The sequence below is a fragment of the Myxocyprinus asiaticus genome, chromosome 36 (genome assembly GCF_019703515.2).
Source record: "Myxocyprinus asiaticus isolate MX2 ecotype Aquarium Trade chromosome 36, UBuf_Myxa_2, whole genome shotgun sequence".
NCBI lineage: Eukaryota > Metazoa > Chordata > Actinopteri > Cypriniformes > Catostomidae > Myxocyprinus > Myxocyprinus asiaticus.
The window spans coordinates 2,547,501-2,571,529 of record NC_059379.1 but is presented as its reverse complement, the minus strand read 5'-3'; the positions used below and the strand labels follow the sequence as shown (position 1 = coordinate 2,571,529).

The window sequence follows — 24,029 nt, the reverse complement described above, 5'->3', positions numbered from 1 at the left end:
ACTCCACACACATAGAAGGGAACATTTATCATCAGTCTGTTGCTGGGGAAAGCAGTTTAATTACATGCTGAGATAATGCGTTCCTAAATAACCCTTTAGAGGAAACACCAGCTATGGAAACTTGATGCACACAGATGGAATGAGAGCAGAATTTCATTCATGCAAGACAAAGATTTAAAATCCATCAGACAGAGTTGTTGAGTCCTCTGCAAGGCAGATATTTTATTTTATTGTAGATGGAATAGATTAGCCTAGCTGAAATATACCCAAATGCGAAATCAGACTCAAATCTAATCGAGAAGTTTGTAATGATTCCCAGCCCTAACATCAATATATTGTTTTATGGCCACAGCCTTACATTGTTTTCCAGTTCAGAGTGATGTCATACCCATAACTTTTTATAGCACTTCTCTATAATGATGTTTCTGTAATTTCCTCTCTCAAAGTGATAAATCTAGCTTACTCAACTCTCTCTCTCTATCTCTATCTCTCTATCTATCTATCTCTCTATCTCTCTCTCTATCTCTCTCTCTCCATTAAAGGCGAGTGTGTCTGATGTGTTTGGTGCTCATTGTTTCACTCAATTTTCCAATGAAATGATTGTGGTTCCTTATTTAATAGACTTCAGCACATGTTTTCATAGTGCAGCCAGTGTGTGTGAGAGCTCTTAAACTCTGAGAGCTCTTGTTATGTATGTGTGTAGAGCATTGAGAAGCGGGCACAAAGAACAGTCTGTTATTTGGACTCGACCACACTGTCAGTGGCGTTTAGCTTGGTGTCCTCACATTTCTGCCACTGGAACGTCAGTGTTCAGCACTCTCCAAGAGTTGTAAATGAGCCATGAGTGCAGTTGAAGTGTGTTTAAAGCCGGCAGGGATATTATGAGAACTTAAGGAACTGACTTCATTATAAAATTATGCTTCAGCCTGACAACTGAAATAACTTGTAGTAAAATATAGCTTCAAATAGCAATTATCAGGGTCCAAGCACAAGTGAAGAGAACATGACCAAAATACCCAAATTTGAAAGAGTAGATCATGTGGACGCAGTTGTTTTGAAGTCAAATCTCAATTGCTTTGATTGCAGTTGCACAAATAGGATTTTCTTAAGTTATGGTGCCTCCTATCATCCAAAATTGATTAAATTTGGCATGTGACCACAGAATGTACTGTTGTCTTTGTGTCCCAAGTTTTGTGAAGTTTGGACATTGCACTGACAAGATAGAGGCCAATAAGTCTTATGGGCCACACCCGAAAATGTATTGGCTTGCATGTTCTAAATTACTTAATGAATCAAAATCCTTTTGATGTATTTTTGTCAGGAGCATCTCTAGAGGATACATTCAAAATTACATGCCAGTTTGACAAATGGCCTAGGACGAGTTTGAAAAAGTAGTTTTTTCCAAAAAATCAAAATAGTAGAACAATTCTTGCTGAAATGGAAATCCACATGACCATGTGATTTAGGGGCACCGAAGGATTATAAATATTTATTCTAGCCTGTACAGTTTCTGATTTTTTTTATTTAGCAAAAACATGAATTAGCTAATTATAAGACCACTTTGGCTATGTTCAGACTGCAGGCAAATCGGATTTTTTCTCAAATAAGATCTTTTCAGGCAGACTGTCCGCACTATTAATTGCAAGTGATCATATCAGATTTGGGCATTCAGACATAACCAACCAATCTGCATGGGTTGCTTTGGTAAAGGCGTACCCACGTGACGATGCTTTCAAAACAGATCTCCAAATAAGTTCCCTGTCCAGTCGCGGTGCAGAACTCCTCCGTCACACAAGAAAAACTCAGCGACAGAGGAGACTGGTAAATATTGTGATGTTCCGTGCTGCAGTCACCAATTTTTTATGTCATCGTTGTGTGTCACGTTAAGAGTGGCGCAAAAGACCATTTGAAATCCCATTTGAGGAGCCAGAGCGTCCAGACTGAGACGCATCTGAAAAAATCAGATTTAAATCGCATTTGAAACCACCTCTCGATGTGGTTTGAATCAGATTCGGAAAAATCAGATTTCATGTGGTTTTTTGCTGTCCAGACTATAAAAAACTCATCTGGATACAATCTAGATATGCAAAAAATCAGATTTTTAGTGGCAGTCTGAACATAGTCTTTGTGATCGATTCTCACTAAATTTTGGTATACAGCTTCTTGTTGACACTCTTCTTGTGTATACAAAGTTTAATGACCATTTGCAATTTACCATCTAAGTTATTAGGTGCTGAAATTGGATTGACTTCTGGCAGCCATTTTTGTTGATTTGTCAAATCAATGTTTTAAGATTTGTTACAGCTTAGACCAAAGAAAATGCATGCCAAGTTCGAACTTCCTTGATTAAACGCTTGCAGAGTTTTGATGCTTTTTCTTATTTACAGCACTCTCTGTGGGTAGGACTTAGCTAAATTTGGCATGCATCCTCAAAATGTATTCATGTCAAAGTTAACCAAGTTTCATTATGTTTGGACTTTGCTTTTAGAAGGTATAGCTCGATTACATAGGCCATGGCCAAACATATTATTAGGTTGTTACTCTGAAGTGTTTGATAACTTTTTGTCAGGAGGGTCTGTAGATGATATATGCCAAATTTCATGCAAATCAGACAAACTACCTTGAAGGAATATGAAAATGTTTCCTTTGGTGCTAGGACCCCTAAAATGTCTCTTACACCCTGTCTACACAGGCACATCTGTTGACACAACACAACGTGCCCCAAAAGTCAGAGTGAACATTATATATTCCATTATACGACCCCTTTTAAATTTCTCGGCTTTCCAAAATCATGTTTGTTTTATGACTAAACTAGTTGTTACCTGAGGGAAATGTCGTAACCTGACAGCAGCAGTTATATGTGTGTGTGTGTGTGTGTGTGTGTGTGTGTGTGTGTGTTTGGTCTCTCGTCCTATTTTAGACACAAATGGTTGGAATGTCTGTGGTGTGGAATGCCAGGCACTCGGCCACACTTTCTATTTTAGCCGGGCAGTGCATAATACAAAGCATAGTGCTCTCTTTTGTGAGGAAACACAGACACGGTGATTGTAAAAATAGAGGAGTGTTCTTTCAACACTCAGAATCTAATCTGATGTCATTGACAGTGTTACAGATCTGCCTGAACATGAATCCTGTGATTGAGAAGAACTCGTACAGGGAATTGTGTGTATTAGTGGTGTTTGCTAAGTCAAGCATAACTATTATTATTGCTCTTATTATTGCTCAGACATTGGGTTAGTGGTTTGAACAAACCTCAGACCCAAAGTAAACAACTTGGGAGTGTAATTCGTCCTGCATTGTTTGTGCTGCAGTCATGAAACTTATCCTCAAATCATGTGGCTTGTTGAAAGGAGTTGTGCAGTTATTACTTTTCTATGCAATAGAGCGCAACAGTGCCCGCCCACTTTTTAAGCCATGCCAGTTCTGGAAGTATTTTTCCCATTCATTATTCTCATAGACTTTTAAAAAAAATCCTTCAAAAAAGAGTTGTGTGCCATGAACCAAACCAGTCAAACCAGTTGATTTGAGTCAAAAAATATTTGAAAATCGGATAAAGATAAAGGGACAAGACTGTGTAAGAACCATCTTTCACGAGGGCACGAACTGCATCCCATGAAGCATTACAAATAACGTAGTCGGATAAACAACGATGAAATCATATAAAACTATTGATTTTTGGTTAAGTTTATTGCAATGCATTCCGATATATGCAAATAAGTAGTTTGAGGGTGAAGGAAGACTGACTGTATTGCGTCATTCTACATGTGTCATGGAAGTGAGCGGTCTCATCTGGGTGGATCTCTTATTGGTGGATGTTTCACTGCTGGACCATGGGAAGTGTAGTTGTTCATCAGGAATTCTACTATTAAACGTGGTTTTTAAGCAATGAAGTTGAAATAACGCAGGCTGATGGCTTCAACAGGAGCATATACAGTACCATTGATTAACAACCTCAGAGCCCATGGTAGGTCTGTCTTTTTTTTCAGATTAATATTTTTTATTGATTCTAAGAATTATACAGCAATCAACAAATAAAGAGAGAAAAGGAGAAACAAAAAATTCCACAAAGGATACAATTCATAATTTCAACCACAATCATGTTTCTCCCCACATTATCCTCACCGAGAGCCCTCCAGAAAGGCCAAGTAATCGTCCCATTCCTTACCATATTCGCTGTTTATATGACATCTTTTCAAATGCCACCACCCTGCCCAATTCGGTGAACCATTCTTAAAATGAGGGAGCGCCTTTTGACTTCCATCTTCTAAGAATGAATTGTCTTCCAATCGTTACAGTCATATTCTGTTTGTATATTTGTCACCTACTTTAATAACCGGCCCATCCCCCAATATACATAGTCTAGGGCAGAATGAAATTTGTGGATCTAAAACCTCACAGATAAAATTCTGGACTCTTACCCAGAATTCTTGAATCTTAGCACAGAACCACAGCGCATGGACTATGTCTCGATCCTCCAACAGACATCGCCAACAGGTAGGTGTGTCTTTTAAACCAAGCCTAAACAATCTACAGGGAGTCCAGTAGAAACGATGCAAAATCTTAAACTGAATAAAGCATACCCTTGTATCCCTAGACATAGTTTTAACATTTAAAAAAATTCTTTCCCACTCCCCATCCTCCAATACAAAGTTCAAATCTCTTTCCCATAACCTCTTAAGAGCTGTTAAGGCCCCGTCACCAACACTCTGAATCAACGAGGAATAATACACTGAAGCTTCATGACCCTTTCCAAAGGCTGTGAGCACCATACAGAGAGTGTCTGCAGCATTAGGGGGATACGTACTACCACCAAAAATAGTACAAAGTAAATGGTGCAACTGTAAATACCTGAAAAAATTGAGACCTAGAAATCCCAAATTGCTGTGTTATATTTTCAAATGATATCAAAGCCCCATTTTCATAAAGGTCACCAAGTATAGCAACACCCCTCTCAATCCATTCTTTACAGCAAACAGGGACTTGTTAATTCATAATTTGGGGTTCAGCCATATGCTTGAAGAAACATTTAGGTAAGTATCAAAATTGAACATACGGTAAACCTTTGTCCATACTGAATGTAAATGTGAAATAATAGGATGCATTTTTACTTCTCTAGGTAATTTAATAGAAAGACTTTGCAATGGTTTGATTGGGCGAGGACCGCTTGTTAAATGTTATATCAGGGAGGGGCTCTCTCTGGTGGAAGAGACCAATGGACCAGGTGTCTAAGATTAAAAGCATAGTAATAATACAGAATTTTGGGGAGGCCTAAACCTCCTTTGATCTATGTAAGTTACTGAAATGTAAACGAGGTTGTTTACCATTCTTAGATATTCTATCAAGTTGTTTAAAATAAGAAAGAGGAACTTCTAGAGGGAGAGACTGGAGTAGATTATTGAATTTGGGATACAATTCATTTTTATAACATTGACCTTCCCTGCCATAGATAAATGTAGAGAAGCCCACCTATCCACATCACATGAGAACCTTTTCATTAATTGGTCAAAATTAACTAACTAAATTTCTCAAATTTGCTTGAAATAAAATGCCTAAATACCTAATGCCTTGCTTGGGCCATTGAAAGGAGCCAGGTTGGAAAGCAGTGGTAGGGCAATATGCTGTCAGAGCAAGAGTTACCGATTTAGACCAATTCACCCTGTATCAATAAAATTTGTAGGAAGAAAGAATTAATTATTCTATAGAGGCTAGGCATAGATCTTCTAGGGTCGGAGACAAATAATAATATGTCATCTGCGTAGAGTAAAAATTTGTGCATCACACCGCCTGCTACAATACACAGAAAATCTAACTGGATCAGGGAAATTGGATGATAACTCTTACATTCATTTGGGTCTTTGTCTTTTTTTAAGAATGAGACTGGTCAGGCTTGCGTCATGGTTGGCGATAGTTAACCTTTCTTTAATAACTTGTGTAAACTTCTAACACAAGTGGAGCCAGTTCTGTGACATAAGATTTAAAAATTCTGCAGCAAAACCATCTGGCCCTGATGCCTTACATGATGGCAAGGCTTTAATTACCTCAACAAAGTAATATCTCCTCCAAAGTAATATCTGTGTCAAGTCTTTCTGATCATTTGTCAATTTAGGAAGTTCTAATGGCTCTACGAAGCTGCTAATATCCTTATCATTAGACGAAGGTGTGGAACTATAAAGATCAAAATAGAATTCTTTAAAGGACTTATTAATGTAGGGGGCCTGGGTAGCTCAGCGAGTATTGACGCTGACTACCACCCCTGGAGTCGCGAGTTCGAATCCAGGGCATGCTGAGTGACTCTAGCCAGGTCTCCTAAGCAACCAATTTGGCCCGGTTGCTAGGGAGGGTATAGTCACATGGGGTAACCTCCTCATGGTCACGATTAGCGGTTCTCAATCTCAATGGGGCGTGTGGTAAGTTGTGTGTGGATTGCGGAGAGTAGCATGAGCCTCCACATGCTGTGAGTCTCCGCGGTGTCATGCACAGCAAGCCATGTGATAAGATGTGCAGATTGGCAGTCTCAGAAGCGGAGGCAACTGAGACTTGTTCCCCGCCACCCAGATTGAGGTGAGTAACCGCGCCACCACGAGGACCTACTAAGCAGTGGGAATTGGGCATTCCAAATTGGGAGAAAAGGGGATAATATGGGTGAAAGTCGACTTTAGACTTTTTTGTATTCGCCAGATCAATAATTAAAATGAAGAATGAATTAATTATTTCTTCGTTATTATTCTTAATATGAATCAATGTTTATTATTTACTTGAACCAAAGAAGACTTATGCCAAGTTACAACTTCCTTGATGAAACATTTTCAGAGTTACGATGGTGTTTAAGTTATAGCGCCACCTGTGGGCAGAATTTGGCGAAATTTGGTGTGAATCCTCAAAATATCTTCATGTCAAAGTTTCAGAAGTTTCGTTAAGTTTGGACTTTGTTTTTAGAAGATATAGGTCAATAAGTGAATATGGGCCACGTCCAAACATTTTATCGGCTTTTAACTCCGCAGTGCTTTAATGAATACAGATGTGTTTGATAACTAAAAAAATACTAAAAATCATAAAACCTTAGCAACAACATGGCAATTATTAGGTATTATTAGAGAAAGCATGCAAATTAACATTGCCAAATTATGGAGGTAAAATGGGTTGTGAATGCCATTTTTAAAATAGACATATGCTTGTACTGCAACTTAATCTGTATTCTGAGAACAATACAGACCTGGTTATAGTTGCATCATACCAAAATAAACTGTAAGTGAAAAAAGTTAAACATGGCCTTGAGTTTTCTAATAGAGGCCATATACTCAACTCACAATCACTGGAACAGCACCAGACATGATGTCATATGGATGACAGCAAACCTGCTCGCAGTGTGTGTAATTATGTAGAGTTAAATAGTGAATCACAAAAATGTGGTAATGTTCAAATCACACATTAAAATGCTTGCTGACTTGTTGTTGGGTCATTCTGAGGCTCACATCTGGTTAAAGAGTCAGCTGCACTGGCTTTGATTGTGTTTGAGATGAGTTGGAGATTGATAAATGTTTTTTATTCAGACCTGATTCCATTTTTCTTTTAAAAATATTAGAACTGAAAGATTTGCATGACATTCAGTAAACAGATCTTGACCGCCTGCATTCATCTACCGATGTGAACGGAATGCAGTAATAAAAGTGTTTCTTGTGCTTATATTGAATCTACTGTTAAAAGTTGAGTTTGCTTTTGTTTTGTGTATGTTTAAGCTGCAAGATTGCAGTATTGATTTGTTGGTTGTACTCAACATCAAAAATGAAGAGCAGATAGTGTAATCCAATTCATGAATGAAAAAATCTTTTGAGCGATTTCATTTTAATAAAGCAAAATAAGTCTCGAGTTGAATTGGGTAACGACTCACTCAGTGAATCGGTTCTTGATTGTCCCCCTGAACCACAAGTCAACACATTAGTGTTACTGTGTTATGTGTATCTGTCTATGGACATCTATGGCTGTATAATTTTATGTAAACATTTTAATATATGGGTTGCATGAATTCCATGAACATTCTTGAGTGATGATACAAGCAAATCGTTGAATCAGAGTTTTGAATCGATTCATTCACAGAAATGAATCAAACTTACAAAGTCTAGAGTCCTTGTGCTTTTCCATTTAAAATGTCTGAGAGTTTGTCACATGTTTAATGTGTGTTTTGTGTGTGTGTGTGTGTGTGTGTTAAATACAGGTGGGAAAGGAGACGGTTCAGACCACAGAAGATGCCATCATGAGGAGAGACATGCCTCCTGCTTTTATAAAGTAAGAACACACACACTCTTCCTCTGTAAAGGTCAGGGATGATATGTTAAATGTGTGGTGCTGTGTGAATAATGGAGCTGTCTATTGATGTGTATGTGTGAGAGAGAGATTCTGTTAGTGTGCATTGCTAGTGTTGTGCTTATACTTGTTCTTTCAGCTTGGCTGCAATACACTGAATGTATGTGTGTGTGTGTGTGTGTGTGTGTGTGTGTGTGTTTGCTGAGGGAGTGAGCGCTGTCATGCAGGTGTGTTGTGTTATAAATGAGCTGCAGACATGCCTGGACAGCTGAACTCGTGGAAACACAACTACATTTCCTGTGATCATTACTAGAGCACTTTAGCATGCATACTACTCCTCAGAACACATGCAACTCCTCTGCATTACTCTTTGTGATGTAAAAGGACAGATTTTGAGATCTGGTGATTTGAGGTGACAGCGACTCATTGGCAGTTCAACAGATTACCTCAAGGCAGCTTTTTTCAAGTCATACAAGTACAGCTCCTATCTATTTGAATGGGGAAAGTTCAAAAATATCAATTAACATTACATTCAAATGACATTTCAAATTAGCAATAAAATCTGACAGCAGAGGCACAAACATTTAGCTTCTTTAGCACAAAAAACATGTCATGTCTCTATAAAAAGCCGATTGGCTGTTTTCACCAAGGCAGGACTTCCAGTCCTAGAGTTGCCATATTTATTCATAGCTACAGTATACGAGTGACCTATAACGTATCTTTATACATTCGCATAAAAACTCCTCAACTTTGTCGAATTGCACCGTGACTCTTGCTTATGTTCCCTCAAATCGGCAACTCTCGTTGAACCCGAATGCCTTCTGGTCACTTTACATTGCAAATCACTCTTAGCCCTTTTCCACCAAAATTGCGATGGTTCTCATGCTTAGCCTGTGCTCTGCTGGTTCACGGTCGGGGCCTATCGTAAAGCAGCTGCGCTTTTCCACCGACCTGAGAGCTGAACGGTTCCGTAACTGGTTACTGTCTACGTGGTGGTTTCATGTGACTACCTCAAACATTAACAAACATGGCACGTCACAGTGTGTTTGTATACAGCTTTAACTTTTGTTTTTGAGGACATATTTAAAAATAGTTATTACATTGCTCAACAAGCTCTACACTAAAGACGACACGTACACTGGTTGGTGTCCGAGTTCAAAACATCGTTGCTCTGTCCACTGTCGCTTTTACTTATGTCCTTCTTTTGGTCCCTGTACTCCATTAAGTGTTTTTCAATTTGTTTATGATTTGGTCAATTGTCCGATTGAAGGTGGTGTGCATCATTTCACACTGTATCTTCGTTTTTGTAGAGTATTTTTTCCTTTGCGATCTCTCTATTTTATCTCGGATCTTCGTAAATACCATATCGCAAGTAGAGCACTCGTTTCGATGTGTTACGCTTTTGATGTCTGATAATTTTGTGGGTTTTTTATTGTTATAGAGCGAAGAAGTACTCCTTGCTGCAGACGGTAGCTACTGTTGTTGTTTGGGAAAACTTTACCATGGTGACGAAACATTATCCCGCCCTCTGTTCCCTGACATAATTGGTTCCTGCGTAGAAACCAGCAAGCTTTTGGGGCCGGTGTCAAACCAGGTTTTTGGCCCCGGAATGGCCTTTTCTACAGTGGAAATGCGTGGAACAGTTTGAGAATTCGCACCGGGCCAGGAACCTGCACCTGAACCATGTCGGTGGAAAAGGGCTACTACAGTGCATCTGGAAAGTATTTACAACGCTTCACTTTTTCCACATTTTGTTATGTTACAGCCTTATTCCAAAATGGATTAAATTCATTATTTTCCTCAAAATTCTACAAACAATACCCCATAATGACAACATGAAAGAAGTTTGTTTGAAATCTTTGCAAATTTATTAAAAATAAAAAACGAAAAGAAAATCACATGTACATAAATATTCACAGCCTTTGCTCAATACTTTGTTGAAGCACCTTTGGCACCAATTACAGCCTCAAGTCTTTTTGAGTATGATGCTACAAGCTTGGCACACCTATTTTTGGGCAGTTTCTCCCATTCTTCTTTGCAGGACCTCTCAAGCTCCATCAGGTTGGATGGGGAGCGTCGGTGCACAGCCATTTTCAGATCTCTCCAGAGATGTTCAATCGGGTTCAAGTCTGGGCTCTGGCTGGGCCACTCAAGGACATTCACAGAGTTGTCCTGGAGCCACTCCTTTGTTATCTTGGCTGTGTGCTTAGGGTCATTGTCCTGTTGGAAGATGAACCTTCGACCCAGTCTGAGGTCCAGAGCGCTCTGGATCAGGTTTTCATCAAGGATGACTCTGTACATTGCTGCATTCATCTTTCCCTCGATCCTGACTAGTCTCCCAGTTCCTGCTGCTGAAAAACATCCCCACAGCATGATGCTGCCACCACCATGCTTCACTGTAGGGATGGTATTGGCCAGGTGATAAGCGGTGCCTGGTTTCCTCCAGACATGACGCTTGCCATTCAGGCCAAAGAGTTCAATCTTTGTTTCTCATGGTCTGAGAGTCCTTCAGGTGCCTTTTGGCGAACTCCAGGCGGGCTGTCATGTGCCTTTTACTGAGGAGTGGCTTCCGTCTGGCCACTCTACCATACAGGCCTGATTGGTGGAGTGCTGCAGAGATGGTTGTTCTTCTGGAAGGTTTACTCTCTCCACAGAGAAATGCTGGAGCTCTGTCAGAGTGACCATCGGGTTCTTGGTCACCTCCCTGACTAAGGCCCTTCTACCCCGATCGCTCAATTCTAGGAAGAGTCCTGGTGGTTCCAAACTTCTTCCATTTACGGATGATGGAGGCCACTGTGCTCATTGGGACCTTCAATGCTGCAGAAATTTTTCTGTACCCTTCCCCAGATCTGTGCCTCGATACAATCCTGTCTCGGAGGTCTACAGGCAATTCCTTGGACTTCATGGCTTGGTTTGTGCTCTGACATGCACTGTTAACTGTGGGACCTTATATAGACAGGTGTGTGCCTTTCCAAATCATGTCCAATCAACTGAATTTACCACAGGTGGACTCCAATCAAGTTGTAGAAACATCTCAAGGATGATCAGTGGAAACAGGATGCACCTGAGCTCAATTTTGAGTGTCATGGCAAAGGCTGTGAATACTTATGTACATGTGATTTTTTTTTTTTTTTTTTTTTTTTCATTTTTTTTTTAAATAAATTTGCAAAGATTTCAAACAAACTTCTTTCACGTTGTCATTATGGGGTATTGTTTGTAGAATTTTGAGGAAAATAATGAATTTAATCCATTTTGGAATAAGGCTGTAACATAACAAAATGTGGAAAAAGTGAAACGCTGTGAATACTTTCCGGATGCACTGTATATCTGTGACCAATAGTACAGTGACTAGGAGATCTCCTGCAAATGTAATCCCTCTCTGTTTGAACGCCCCATGAGTCACACATACACACACATCTGTTTCTTCAGTCATCTCAACACATACAGTGTTGTTATACTGTCTAGGGAGTAACTGAAATAAAAATAAAAAAAATACAAAATGATGCTGTTTTTGTGGGTGGTTGTCTGTTTACTCAGACATTGTGTCATTTGGTTGTGTTGTGTACAGACATGATTTAAAATAATGTCGCTTTACACAAGACAACCTTGATGAGAACATCTTTCAGTACTGCATTGATCTTACACACTGACATTGAGTCATACCAGACATAGATTTTAGAGGTAGACTGATGTATTGGTTTTACCGATTAATCGTGCCAATAGTTGCTTTTTAAAACTATCGGTTTTTCTGCAGCCGCCGCTAGAGGATTCTACAGTTAGAGTATCTTGGTTCTACAGTATAACAGTGGCGTCTTTAGGTTAAATAAGTAATTTTACCTCACTTCAATGCATATTTGTTATTTTGAATGGATTATAAAGCGTTCTAAATTGAAGCGAGGTCGAGCAAAGAAAAATGTGACTACATGGAAACGTGTCAGCACATGCATGCATCTCCAACTTCACATCTTGTGAATAATAATAAACCTTATTCCTCATTAAAGCGTGCATAAACGTCACATCCTTTGGATTTTCCCGGCAAAACCAACCCGCTCCTTTCGCATGAAAATCAGTCTACAGGCTTTAATAGGCAACCTAGGAAGTCCGGGGAGGGCTCATTTTTTAAATTGCATTACAAGCCGTTCACACATTGGCAAAAAATGGCGAATATTACATGAATATTGTTACATATTGCACCTTTAAAGGTGCACTCAGTCATTTTTTGATGTCGAAGTATCACTGACACCTAATGACCTGGATGCTGTATCATGTCCCTAACCCTAACCCATATTGGGATTTTGGTGGAACAATAAACTGCATCTGGGATTTTATTCCTTTTGGACTCTTGAAGCCTCAGTGTCCGTGCGCATTATAGTAAGGAAACACTAAGAATAAAAAAAACAAAAAAACATGGACCAAATAATTACCAGCCATTTCCACCACCTTAGTTATCTGTAAAATCCAATATCTGTCAACCTCTAATAGATTTATTTTGTGTGTTTGTATGTGCATGCATTAATGCTGATTAAAATTCACATACATTACCACATCTCCCCCCCGCCACCTTTAACACACACTGTCATGACCTTGCTGTCCTGTCACACACACACACACAGCTGCAGTGTCTCCTGCACAGGGAAATATGACACCAGTCTCCTTTCTGCAACTACAACAATATCCTCCTCACAGGAGGAGAGGACACAGTGAAAAGGACATGAGTGTGTGTCTGTGCAGGGAGTGTTCAGTGGCCTAATAAGTCACTACTACATGACTTAGGACAGCTGAACACTGAACTGTGGTGTATGTGGGACAGTACTGAGCACAACAGTCTGGTTTTTTCCATAGATTGTTTTTTAACGATAAATTCTAAGCCTTCAAAGACAGACCTACCATGAGCTCCAAAGTTGTTAATTGATGGAATATGCTTAATATTAAGCCAACAGTCCGCGTTATTTTAACTTAATAAAAAAAAAAAAAAAAAAATGTAATAGCGGAATTTCTGTTGAAGAACTACACTACCCATGATCCTGAAGAGAGGTCCACCAATCAGAGAGTGTGACGAGGAGGAGGGCATGGCCGGACAATGAGGGTGCACGGCTGGCGCTGAGTCACCTAATCAGCCGGGAGGGGGATAAAGATGAGCCAGGTGCACCAGTTCGAGAGAGAGAGAGATACACGTGGCCACTGTGTATGTGTGTCTATGTGTTTTGTTATGTTTCAGTTCTTTTATGTCATTAAAGTTATGTTGACTGTTCTGCCGGTTCCTGGCACCATCCTGAACCCGTTAGACTGGTGCCGAAACCTGGAAAGGAGGAGGGATGCGCTGTCATGGAGTCCTCGGCGCTACCATCCGCTAGGGGAGGAGCCACGGCCGTCCGCCAGGGGATGGAGGAGTTACTGCCGGCCGCTGGGAGTCAGAGGAACCGCTGCCATCCGCCAGGAAGGGGAGGAGCTGTTCCATCCGCCAGGGGTTGGAGGACTCACTGCCGTCCACCAGGGGAGGAGCGGCTGTCATCCGCCAGAGGGCGGAGGAGTAGCTGAAGTCCAGGCGACAGTGTGTCCGGGGACCGGCGAGCAAGTTTTTCTCGCTCTCTCCTCTCTTTCTCTCTGTCTCTCCCCTTTGCACTTTCCCTCTCCCCTCTTCCTCTCCTCGTCTCTCACAGGGCTCCAGAGAGGCGGGGAAAATCTGCCGGCGGAAGGATGGCCAGAAGGGCAACACCTCCCCTCCAGGAAGAGAGGGGAGTATGTCATGCCGGAGGTTTCTCTGGCCTGAATTGGGCGGTGAAGGAGTGTGACGAGGAGGGGGGTGTAGTCGGGCCATGCACCCTGAGCGCTGAGTCACCTAATCAGCCGGGAGGGGGATAAAGATGAACCGGGTGTGCCAGTTCGAGAAAGAGAGAGATACACATGGCCACTGTGTGTGTGTGTCTATGTGTTTTGTTATGTTTCAGTTCTTTTATGTCATTAAAGTCATGTTGACTGTTCTGCCGGTTCCTGCCTCCTTGCCCATCCTGAACCCATTACAGAGAATCACGGCAAACAAAGCGTGCCAAAAGAGCTTTGCAGCAACCGCACACTCCCATGTGAATGTCACAATCAAATCGGCCTCTCTACACTCTCAAACTACTAGGATGTTGTTTTTATACTTATAATCAAAAACTTTAAACCGATAGTTTTATATTTTTCCATTGTTTTTAATTCACTTACATCATTCACAATGCTTAATGGGTATGTTCATTGTCTTGTTAAAGACGTTAAGTCTGGTACTTTTGATTTTTTTTTTTATTTCAAATATTTTTTGCTTCAAAAACTGTTCTGAAAAAAATGTCGATTTCATTGAACACTAATAAGTATCAATAAAAATAGGCCATTGTAATTAAATGACTATTTTACCCAATAGTTGTGTGTGCTGTGTATTTTTATGCTTATAAGGGTATCAAACCAGAACCCCTCTTCCAAGGGGGAGCCTTCAAGGTTAGCAAAGCATAGTGTAACATTGTACACTGGCGAGGAAACAAGAGGCCGTTCTTTTTGAATGAATCTCTATGGAGGAGATGCTTCAGTGTGCTGAATAAACTGTTTTTGTGAGGAAATAGCTCATCACTTAATAAATTGACCTCCTGTCAGCTAGTCTTCAACATGTTTTTCCCTAAACAATGCTTCTGGTATCTGGTATCTGCAAATGGAGATTTAAGGTTGTAGCACGCTTTTGACCAACAGTTGACCGTGATGCCTTCTGTGGTAGAGACGTGGAATCTATGACCAAACTTCATTGTTTAAGATTCATTGAATAAATTCTGAGAAGCGCTGTTCATTTGTTGTGTAAAGTTGCTGCCTTAAGCCTTGTTTATACTTTCACCTGGCACCGCAGCGCTTCCTTAACTTATTTTTGAAACCAAACTATGGTGTATTGTATAGACATTTTTATTCAGTGTACAAAATCCCTGCTCTCTCAATCAGCACTGGTGCCCCCCAGGGATGTGTGCTCACCCCACTACTCTTCTCCCTCTACACCAATGACTGCATCGCCAAGGACCCCTCTGTCAAGCTCCTGAAGTTTGCAGACGACACCACTGTCATCGGCCTCATCCGAAATGACGATGAGTCTGCATACAGAAGGGAGGTTGAACAGCTGGCTGTCTGGTGCAGTTAAAACAACCTTGAGCTGAACACGCATACAACAGTGGAGATGATTGTGGACTTTAGGAGGAACACCCCAACACTGACCCCCCTCACCATTCTGAACAGCACTGTGGCAGCAGTGGAGTCATTCAGGTTCCTGGGCACTACCATCTCACAGGACCTGAAGTGGGAGACCCACATTGACTCCATTGTGAAAAAGGCCCAGCAGAGGTTGTACTTCCTTCGCCAGCTGAGGAAGTTCAACCTGCCACAGGCGCTGCTGATACAGTTTAACTCAGCAGTCATTGAGTCTGTCCTCTGCACTTCAATAACTGTCTGGTTTGGTTCAGCTATGAAATCAGACATCAGAAGACTTCAAAGGACAGTTCGGACTGCTGAGAGGATTATTGGTTGCCCCCTGCCCCCCCTTCAAGAACTATACACTTCCAGAGTGAGGAAAAAGGCTGGAAAAATCACTCTGGACCCCACTCACCCTGCCCACTACCTATTTGAACTATTGTCTTCTGGCCGACGCTTCAGAGCTATTAGCACCAGAACCATCAGGCACAGGAACAGTTTTTTCCCTCCGGCTATCCATCTCATGAACGGTTAAACTGCCCCATTGAGCAATAACTATGTGCAATACACAGTTTAGTCTTTCTTATATTTATCCAACACATCCAACCTCTTCTGCCATTTCATTCCTCTGAAAACAACAACAACAACAACATTTGCACTGTACATAACAAATTGTATTAGATTTGCACTACCCATGTGTATGTGTGTATGTATGTATGTGTGTGTCTGTACATATGTGTATAATTAGTTTTATTTTTATTTTTTTTATTATTATCTATGTCTTGTTGCTGTATTGTATTGTTGTACACTGAAAGCATACATTCCTTGTATGTGTAAGCATACTTGGTAATAAAGCTCATTCTGATTCTGATTCTGAAAAGGTAGTGGATAAATAGGCCTACTTGTCTTTCCGGACAAGAACAACAGAAAGCTGAAGAAATTTCACAGTGAAAACATTGTCCTTTTAACATTCTTTGCATTAGTTTTACTCTGCCTCAAAAGCACAGGCATATCTACCCTGCCCCTTTCCTCGAATTCGTCCAATGGTATTGAAGCACTGCACGCAAAAAGTACAAAAAATACTGGCATGTGCAGGGCTGTGCGAAACAGAGCTTTGCTGATCACAAGGTTTTGGACATTTGGACATAGCTGGTGTATGTAGTGTTAGTCTATAGCTTCATTTACATAAGCAAATGGATTTATCATAACCATAAAAAAGCAGCCTCTTACACTCTCTCTCTCTCTCTTTTTTTTCTCTCAATCTTTATAGGGTCGAGAGCGCTTGTACTAAACTAGTGCAGGCTGCTCAGATGTTGAAGGCTGACCCATATTCTGTCCAGGCCAGAGATTATCTGATCGATGGCTCACGTGGGATCCTGTCAGGCACCTCTGACCTGCTGCTCACATTCGATGAGGCCGAGGTATAGTGTGACTTTAACAGCATTTAACAGATTTAGTCCAAGTGCTGTTGTGTGTCGATACTGACAGATTCTCTGCTGTCAGGTTCGTAAAATCATCCGTGTGTGTAAAGGGATTCTGGAGTATCTGACTGTAGCTGAGGTCGTGGAATCGATGGAAGACCTGATCACATACACAAAGAACCTGGGACCAGGTGAACACACGCAATCAAATACAGTATAGTGTACTCGAACACTTGTTAAGGAGAATTGTAATTTTTTATAATGCTGTAACACTTTAGCGTATCCCAGTTTAATATGTAGAGACAACTATATGTGAACCAACACAACAAAAACAGTAAGTTTATAGAAGTTCGTAAAAATTTTGTTTTGCTCGCCACTGTTGAGAGTTGCGGCTGGTTGCTTAGAACTGAGTAGAACTATCGCTTGATGGTGTGTTGCACTGTACCCGTTTAAGACACGGTAGACTGAAGAGTCGTCTCTGATTGTGTTTTGCACTCACAGGTATGACAAAGATGGCGAAGATGATTGATGAGCGACAGCAGGAATTGACTCATCAGGAGCACAGGGTCATGCTGGTGAACTCCATGAACACAGTGAAGGAGCTGCTGCCTGTCCTCATATCAGGTCTCATTTGACATCTGACCTCTTTCAAAAACCTCTTTTAAACTTGAAATCAAATTTGTCCCTGTTTAATTTCTTAATACACTGTATGTTGCTGGTCTAATTTTGCATGAGTCATCAGTGCACATTAGTGTCAGAAATTAACTTTTCCCTATCACCCCTGGAGTCATGAGTTTGAATCCAGGGCGAGCTGAGTGACTCCAGCCAGGTCTCCTAAGCAACCAAATTGGCACGGTTGCTAGGGAGGGTAGAGTCACATGGGGTAATCTCCTCGTGGTCGCTGTAATGTGGATTGCTCTCGGTGGGGCGCGTGGTGAGTTGTGTGTGGATGCCGCGGAGAATAGCGTGAAGCCTCCACACGGGCCATGTCTCCACGGTAACGCTCTCAACAAGTCACGTGATAAGATGCACGGATTGACGGTCTCAGACGCGGAGGCAACTGAGATTCGTCCTCCGCCACCCGGATTGAGGCGAGTCACTACGCCACCACGAGGACTTAGAGCGCATTGGGAATTGGGCATTCCAAATTGGGGAGAAAAAGGGGAGAAAAACAAATGCAATTTTCCATCCTGTATTTGCCCTTTGGTTTGATTTTCAGGGATGTTCGATACTGCGCTCATGTCATGTACTCGTGAAAATGCTCAGATACGAAAAACCGATACCGTCTCAGCGCACAAATTAAAATCATGTTATGTCCTAGGGCGATTATTAAACCGCAAAGGCTGCAATTTAATTAGATAAATATATAGTCTGCATGTGCTGCGCACTACAATGTACATATACACAGAAAAGGCCATCATGAGCATTGAGTGCTCTGTTCGTAGTAGATGACAGTGAGCAGAGCACTATTTCACTTTGTAGTGTAAGGCACATACAAACTACACATTTATTTCATTAAATAGCAGCCGTTTGCATTTTAATAATCACATTGTGTCACGTTGTGACCTACTTTTCCGGAAGTCAGAAGCTACTGTCAAAAACACACAAAAAAGGAAAGGGCTTCAAAATAAAAGCTTCCGTGAAAATAAAAGCTCAATTTAAATAGGAAAAAAGTCAGACAGAAATATATCACTACTGTATAGTCATGTAAAATTCACTGTTATACTACTATTAATATTAATACTACTACTAATAAATCAATAGTAATTGTATTATATTTAAGCAATATCTCAGATAACGATGCTCTGTTATGCAGAACTTTACTTGACAAAAATAACTCCAGCGTTGTATTTTGGATTGTGCTGTGAGGTTCTGTATAAAAGCACTTTTGATAAAAAAATAAAAAATAATAATACTAAATTGTTAAACTAAATTAAATTGTTACTAAATTGATCTAACTGATCTTTTTTTTAATTTGATTAATGTTTTAATTCATTCATTTATTTAGACATGACTTTGATGATAAAATTGAAATAAACTGTTGATATGGAATTCAGAAAAAACAAAAAAAACAAAAACGGTATCGTTACAATGGAAGTCAATGGGGCCAGTGTGTAAACGTTAAAATACTCACTGTTTCAAAAGTATAGCAACAAGACATAAACAGTATGTGTGTTAACATGATTTTAGTGTGATAAAATCACTTACTAATCGCATCTGTGTAAAATTATATCCAATTTTACAACATTGTTGCCATGACGACATAACGCATAAACTGTAAAACTACCATAAAAACGATAATTTAACAACTTTACAGCTCAAATAATACACAAGTTTTAAAAGAAGAATTAATGTAAGTGCTTTTATAAAATTATAAGCTTCACATTTCTGCCTTTAAACCCTCCAAAAATTGACCCCATTGACTTCCATTGTAAGTGACTCACTGTAACCTCAATTTTTGTTTTTTTGTTTTAGAAAAAAAGTGACGAGAGAAATTATTTTTTGCGGTAATCAACATTGTGGCACAAATGCTGTCGAAAAACTATTTTCGCTATTGTTATTGTGAAATAGGGTTAAGATGCAAGTAAAACCACATTAAAACCTGAAGATGTTAAAACACATTGTTAATAAAAACTCAAACTTATTCTAGATTAATTTGGTTAAAAACCTCTCCAAGAGTAAAGTGGCTTTCTTCGTCTTAGAGAAATGTAAAATCAGGGCAGGGGGCCACACGGCTTTTCTATACAGTTGTAAATTGAACCAACAATCCAGTGGAGCCACACACGCAAACGGATGGTCTCAAAGGAAGCTCTTCTCCAGATCCTGTGCTGAGATTGTTCTCAAAGGCAGCGGTCTGGACAGAGAGAACGAGTGAAATGGAGACGCTCTCTGAGGAGGTGACAGAGGAGGAGGGAGAGTGATTATTGAAGGAGTGTCAGATAGAGAGCCGTAACTCCCCCCACCTTTCTCCACCCTCTGCTGCATCCATCCATCCCTCACATAGCCGGAAAACACAGAGGACGATGAGCTGCTGAGATCCAGAGCGATATCTAACAGAGAGACCAGAGACATTAGGACAGTTTGTGTGGATTGTTAATCTCATCATCAAAATGACTGAGAAAAATGTTCTTTAAACATCATTGGAAGCTGCCTACCTTTCCCAACACGCTTTGCATAAAGGGTGAGCCAATGATGCCTTAAAATGCTGTCTAGGTAGGCAGCTCCATAGCTTTTGGAACAAAGCTTATGTTTTGTAATGTTATGGGGAAAAGGCAGGATTTGCCATTTGAGTGGGCCTGTAGGCGCATTTACAAATGGCTTTTTGATAATGTTTTAAATTCTACAAAATTCTGCACTGACCCAACCCAGACCACTAGTACACACACCTCGACATTGCAATTGTGCACCTGAATTCTGTGAATAAATATGTGTGTCTGTCTGTGTATCTGGACAGGTGTTTGTACCTGATTCATGCTGCTGTGTGTGCGAATAAATGTTTTTAGTGTAAAACTGGTTGTAGATGCAGTACACCACAGCCATCAGGGTCAGAGTCCCCACTGCAGCCGCAATAAACACACCAAGTTTGTTGTTGTCCTTGTTCAAATTAATATCTGTCACAATTTAACATACACACACACATACACATACACACACACACACAGAGAGAGAGAGAGACACACACACACACACACATACACACACACAAACTTCCATTTGACTTCCGTTGTAAGTGTCTCACTGGAACACAGATTTGTGCTTTTTTAAAGAAAAGGAGGGACGAGTCAATACATTTTTGTGGTAATCAACATTATGCAACAAATGCTGTCGACTGAGCTTCACTTGTTTTGAACTTTTTACAGCATTTATTAATCTTGGTTAATGTTATATATAAATGTACCATTGTTCATTGTTAGTTCATGTTAGTTTAAAATGCATTAACCAATGTTAAAATATACAATTTTTAATGTTAAAATATACAATATATACTGTAGAAATTAACATGAATGTATACAACCTTATTGTAAAGTGTTACCTTAAAATCTTGCCAATAATTAACAGCAATTTAACAGCTAGTTATCGATTATTAATAATAACAGAATTGAACATAAAGAGTTAGCATTGGGAAAGGTAAGCTTATTTCTATCCATTCAAAGTTTTAAACAGTTATTCCTTTTTTATTTTCACTGTACATAATAGTATCTTGAAGTAACTTCAGTACATCTAGCAAATTTCTTCATCAGCACAGTATGCACGGACAGTCCGTGTCTTTGCATGTCGAGCATTGATGGAACGACACAGAAAAACCAAGTATACCGTAATCTTTAGTGTGTATCAGCCGTCATATCAGTTATTGGCTGCGACATAAAATGATTAAAAATGTCTATATCGCTGCATCTCTACATTATATACTTCACCTCACATGCCGATACTTCATCTGAACAGAGTTTATGCAGTAAGTTCTTTCTGAAGTTTATGATTTAGCTTTTTGCTGTGGGGTTTATGATGCTTTTCTAAGCGTTCGGTTTCTAATGGTCATGTTTTTATGTCTCACATAGGCATTAAGATCTTCGTAACGACCAGGACGTCTCAGGGGAAGGGTGTGGAAGAGGCGCTGAAGAACAGGAACTTCACCGTGGAGAAGATGAGCACAGAAATCAATGAGATCATCCGCGTGCTGCAGCTCACGTCCTGGGATGAGGATGCCTGGGCCAATAAGGTGTGTGAGAGGGCAAAGGTCACTGTGTACTTACGCGCATGGATTGATGTCTGGCCTTACAAAAAATATACAGTCTGCTCACACATATGCATGTATATACTCACTGCAGTGCAACAAGGAAACTCTTTTTGTCATAGACACTAGCAGCGGTGCAATATGAAATTAGTTTACTTATTAGAGTGCGAGTGTATGACGTTGGCCAACATAGATTAGTTTGTGTGTGGGTGTTGCATTCTGTGCCTCATGGTACAAGTTTATATAGTTTAAAGGAATCTTCTGAGTTCAAGTTAAGCTCAATCAACAGCATTTGTTGCATAGTGTTGATTACTGCAAAAATTTAATTCGACTCATTCCTCCTTTTCTTTAAAAAAAAAAAAGCAAAAATCGGGCCTGGGTAGCTCAGCAAGTAAAGGCGCTGACTACCACACCTGGAGTCGCGAGTTCGAATCCAGGGCATGCTGAGTGACTCCAGTCAGGCTTCCCAAGCAACCAAATTGGCCCGGTTGCTAGGGAGAGTAGAGTCACATGGGGTAACCTCCTCGTGGTCGCTATAATGTGGTTCTTGTTCTCGGTGGGGTGTGTGGTGAGTTGTGCGTGGATGCCACGGAGAATAGCGTGAAGCCTCCACACGCGCTACGTCTCCGCGGTAACGCGCTCAACAAGTCACGTGATAAGATGCGCGGATTGACGGTCTCAGACGCGGAGGCAGCTGAGATTCGTCCTCCGCCACCCGGATTGAGGCGAGTCACTACACCACCACGAGGACTTAGAGTGCATTGGGAATTGACCATTCCAAATTGGGGAGAAAAAGGGAGAAAATCCCCCCCCCAAAAAATGCAAAAACCTGTGTTCCAGTGAGACACTTACAATGGAAGTCAATGGGGTCAATCCGTAAACATTAAAATACTTTTTTTAAAACATTTAAATGATTTTAGTGTGATAAAATCACTTACTAACCTTTTCCTTGTTAGTTTTACACAGTAGTCAGTTTTACAATTTTACGTTGCTATGACGATGTAATGGTCTGCCACAAAAATCAACGATTTAAACAACTTTACAGCTCAAATAATACATGAGTTTTATCAGAATAATTAATGCAAGTGCTTTTATAAAATTATAAGCATCACATTTCTGCCTTTAAACCTCCAAAAATTGACCCCATTGACTTCCATTGTAAGTGACTCACTGGAACAGATTTTTGCTTTTTCTATTTGTGGTTAGCAACATTATGGAGATGGAGTTTGATGACTAAAACATCTACAAGTGTTTTTGCTGCCAAAATATGAGTGCGTTTTTTTTTTTGTGCAAATAATGAAACTGGAAAAGCTATGCAGTTTTTGGAATGAAAGTGCTGTGGAAACCTGGTTGTCTTTTTTTTTTTTTTTTTTTTTTTTTTTTTTTTTTGCTGCAGACACTGCAAATTCATCTAATGCTTTATTACACGCATGAATTTATCAACATATCTCACTCTTTAAAGCTTTCTGAAGTTTTGTGTATGAATGAATTTCACAAAAGTAATGTCTGGGTCACATTTCACCTCAAAAAACCAAAAGAAAAAAAAATGAGAAATTACACATTTTGTGTAAACGAAAATGAAGCCTATTTTTAAGACCAGTAAGATTTTTATGACAATTAAGCACATTTACCTGCAAATTCTCATTTAAATTCTCATGCCTTTAAAGGAATGTTCTGGGTTCAATGCAAGTTAAGCTCAATCAACAGCATTATACCACAAAAATGAATGTCGACTTTTACCTCCTTTTCTTTAATAAATGCACAAATCTGTGTTCCAGTGAGACACTACAGTGGAAGTCAATGGGGCCAATCTGTAAACGTTAAAATAGTCACTGTTTCAAAAGTATAGACACAAGATGTAAACAATAAGTCAAGGTCAATTTATTTATATAGCACGTTTAAGAACAGCTAGTGTATACCAAAGTGCTGTACATATGCAAATAAAACAATAACAGACTAATAAGAAAAATAACACAAAAACAAGAAATTACCCATAAAATCTACAGTAAACATTCTTGTAAAAGCCAAGGAATACAGATACGTCTTCAGGCGTGATTTAAAAACATGAAGGGAAGGGGCAGACCTAACGTCCAGAGGTATACTGTTCCACAGTCTAGGGCCAGCAACAGAAAATGCACGATCCCCTTTAAACTTTAGGCGAGAGCGAGGTATTTGCAGGAGAAATTTGTCTGAGGATCTGAGGGTTCTAGGGGATTGTTGATAGCTCAGAAGTTCTGATAAGAAGGCGCCACACCATTTAAAGCTTTAAAAACAAATAAGGTCTTTTAAATGGATCCTATATTGCACCGGTAACCAGTGGAGAGATGCTAAAACCGGTTAAATGTTTTCCCTCTTCCTAGCACCAGTAAGCAACCAAC

General features: G+C 40.0%; 1 protein-coding gene across 1 annotated transcript in view; it reads left to right on the top strand.

The window, feature by feature from the left end:
• The window catches only part of LOC127427056 (vinculin), a 56,142-nt gene that overhangs the window by 6,899 nt on the left and 25,214 nt on the right, over positions 1-24,029 (top strand). The window contains exons 2-6 of the mRNA XM_051674383.1: positions 8,213-8,283; positions 16,769-16,919; positions 17,002-17,110; positions 17,421-17,543; positions 21,476-21,636. Of these exons, the coding sequence (XP_051530343.1) occupies positions 8,213-8,283; positions 16,769-16,919; positions 17,002-17,110; positions 17,421-17,543; positions 21,476-21,636 (615 nt within the window). The remainder of the gene's footprint in view (positions 1-8,212; positions 8,284-16,768; positions 16,920-17,001; positions 17,111-17,420; positions 17,544-21,475; positions 21,637-24,029) is intronic.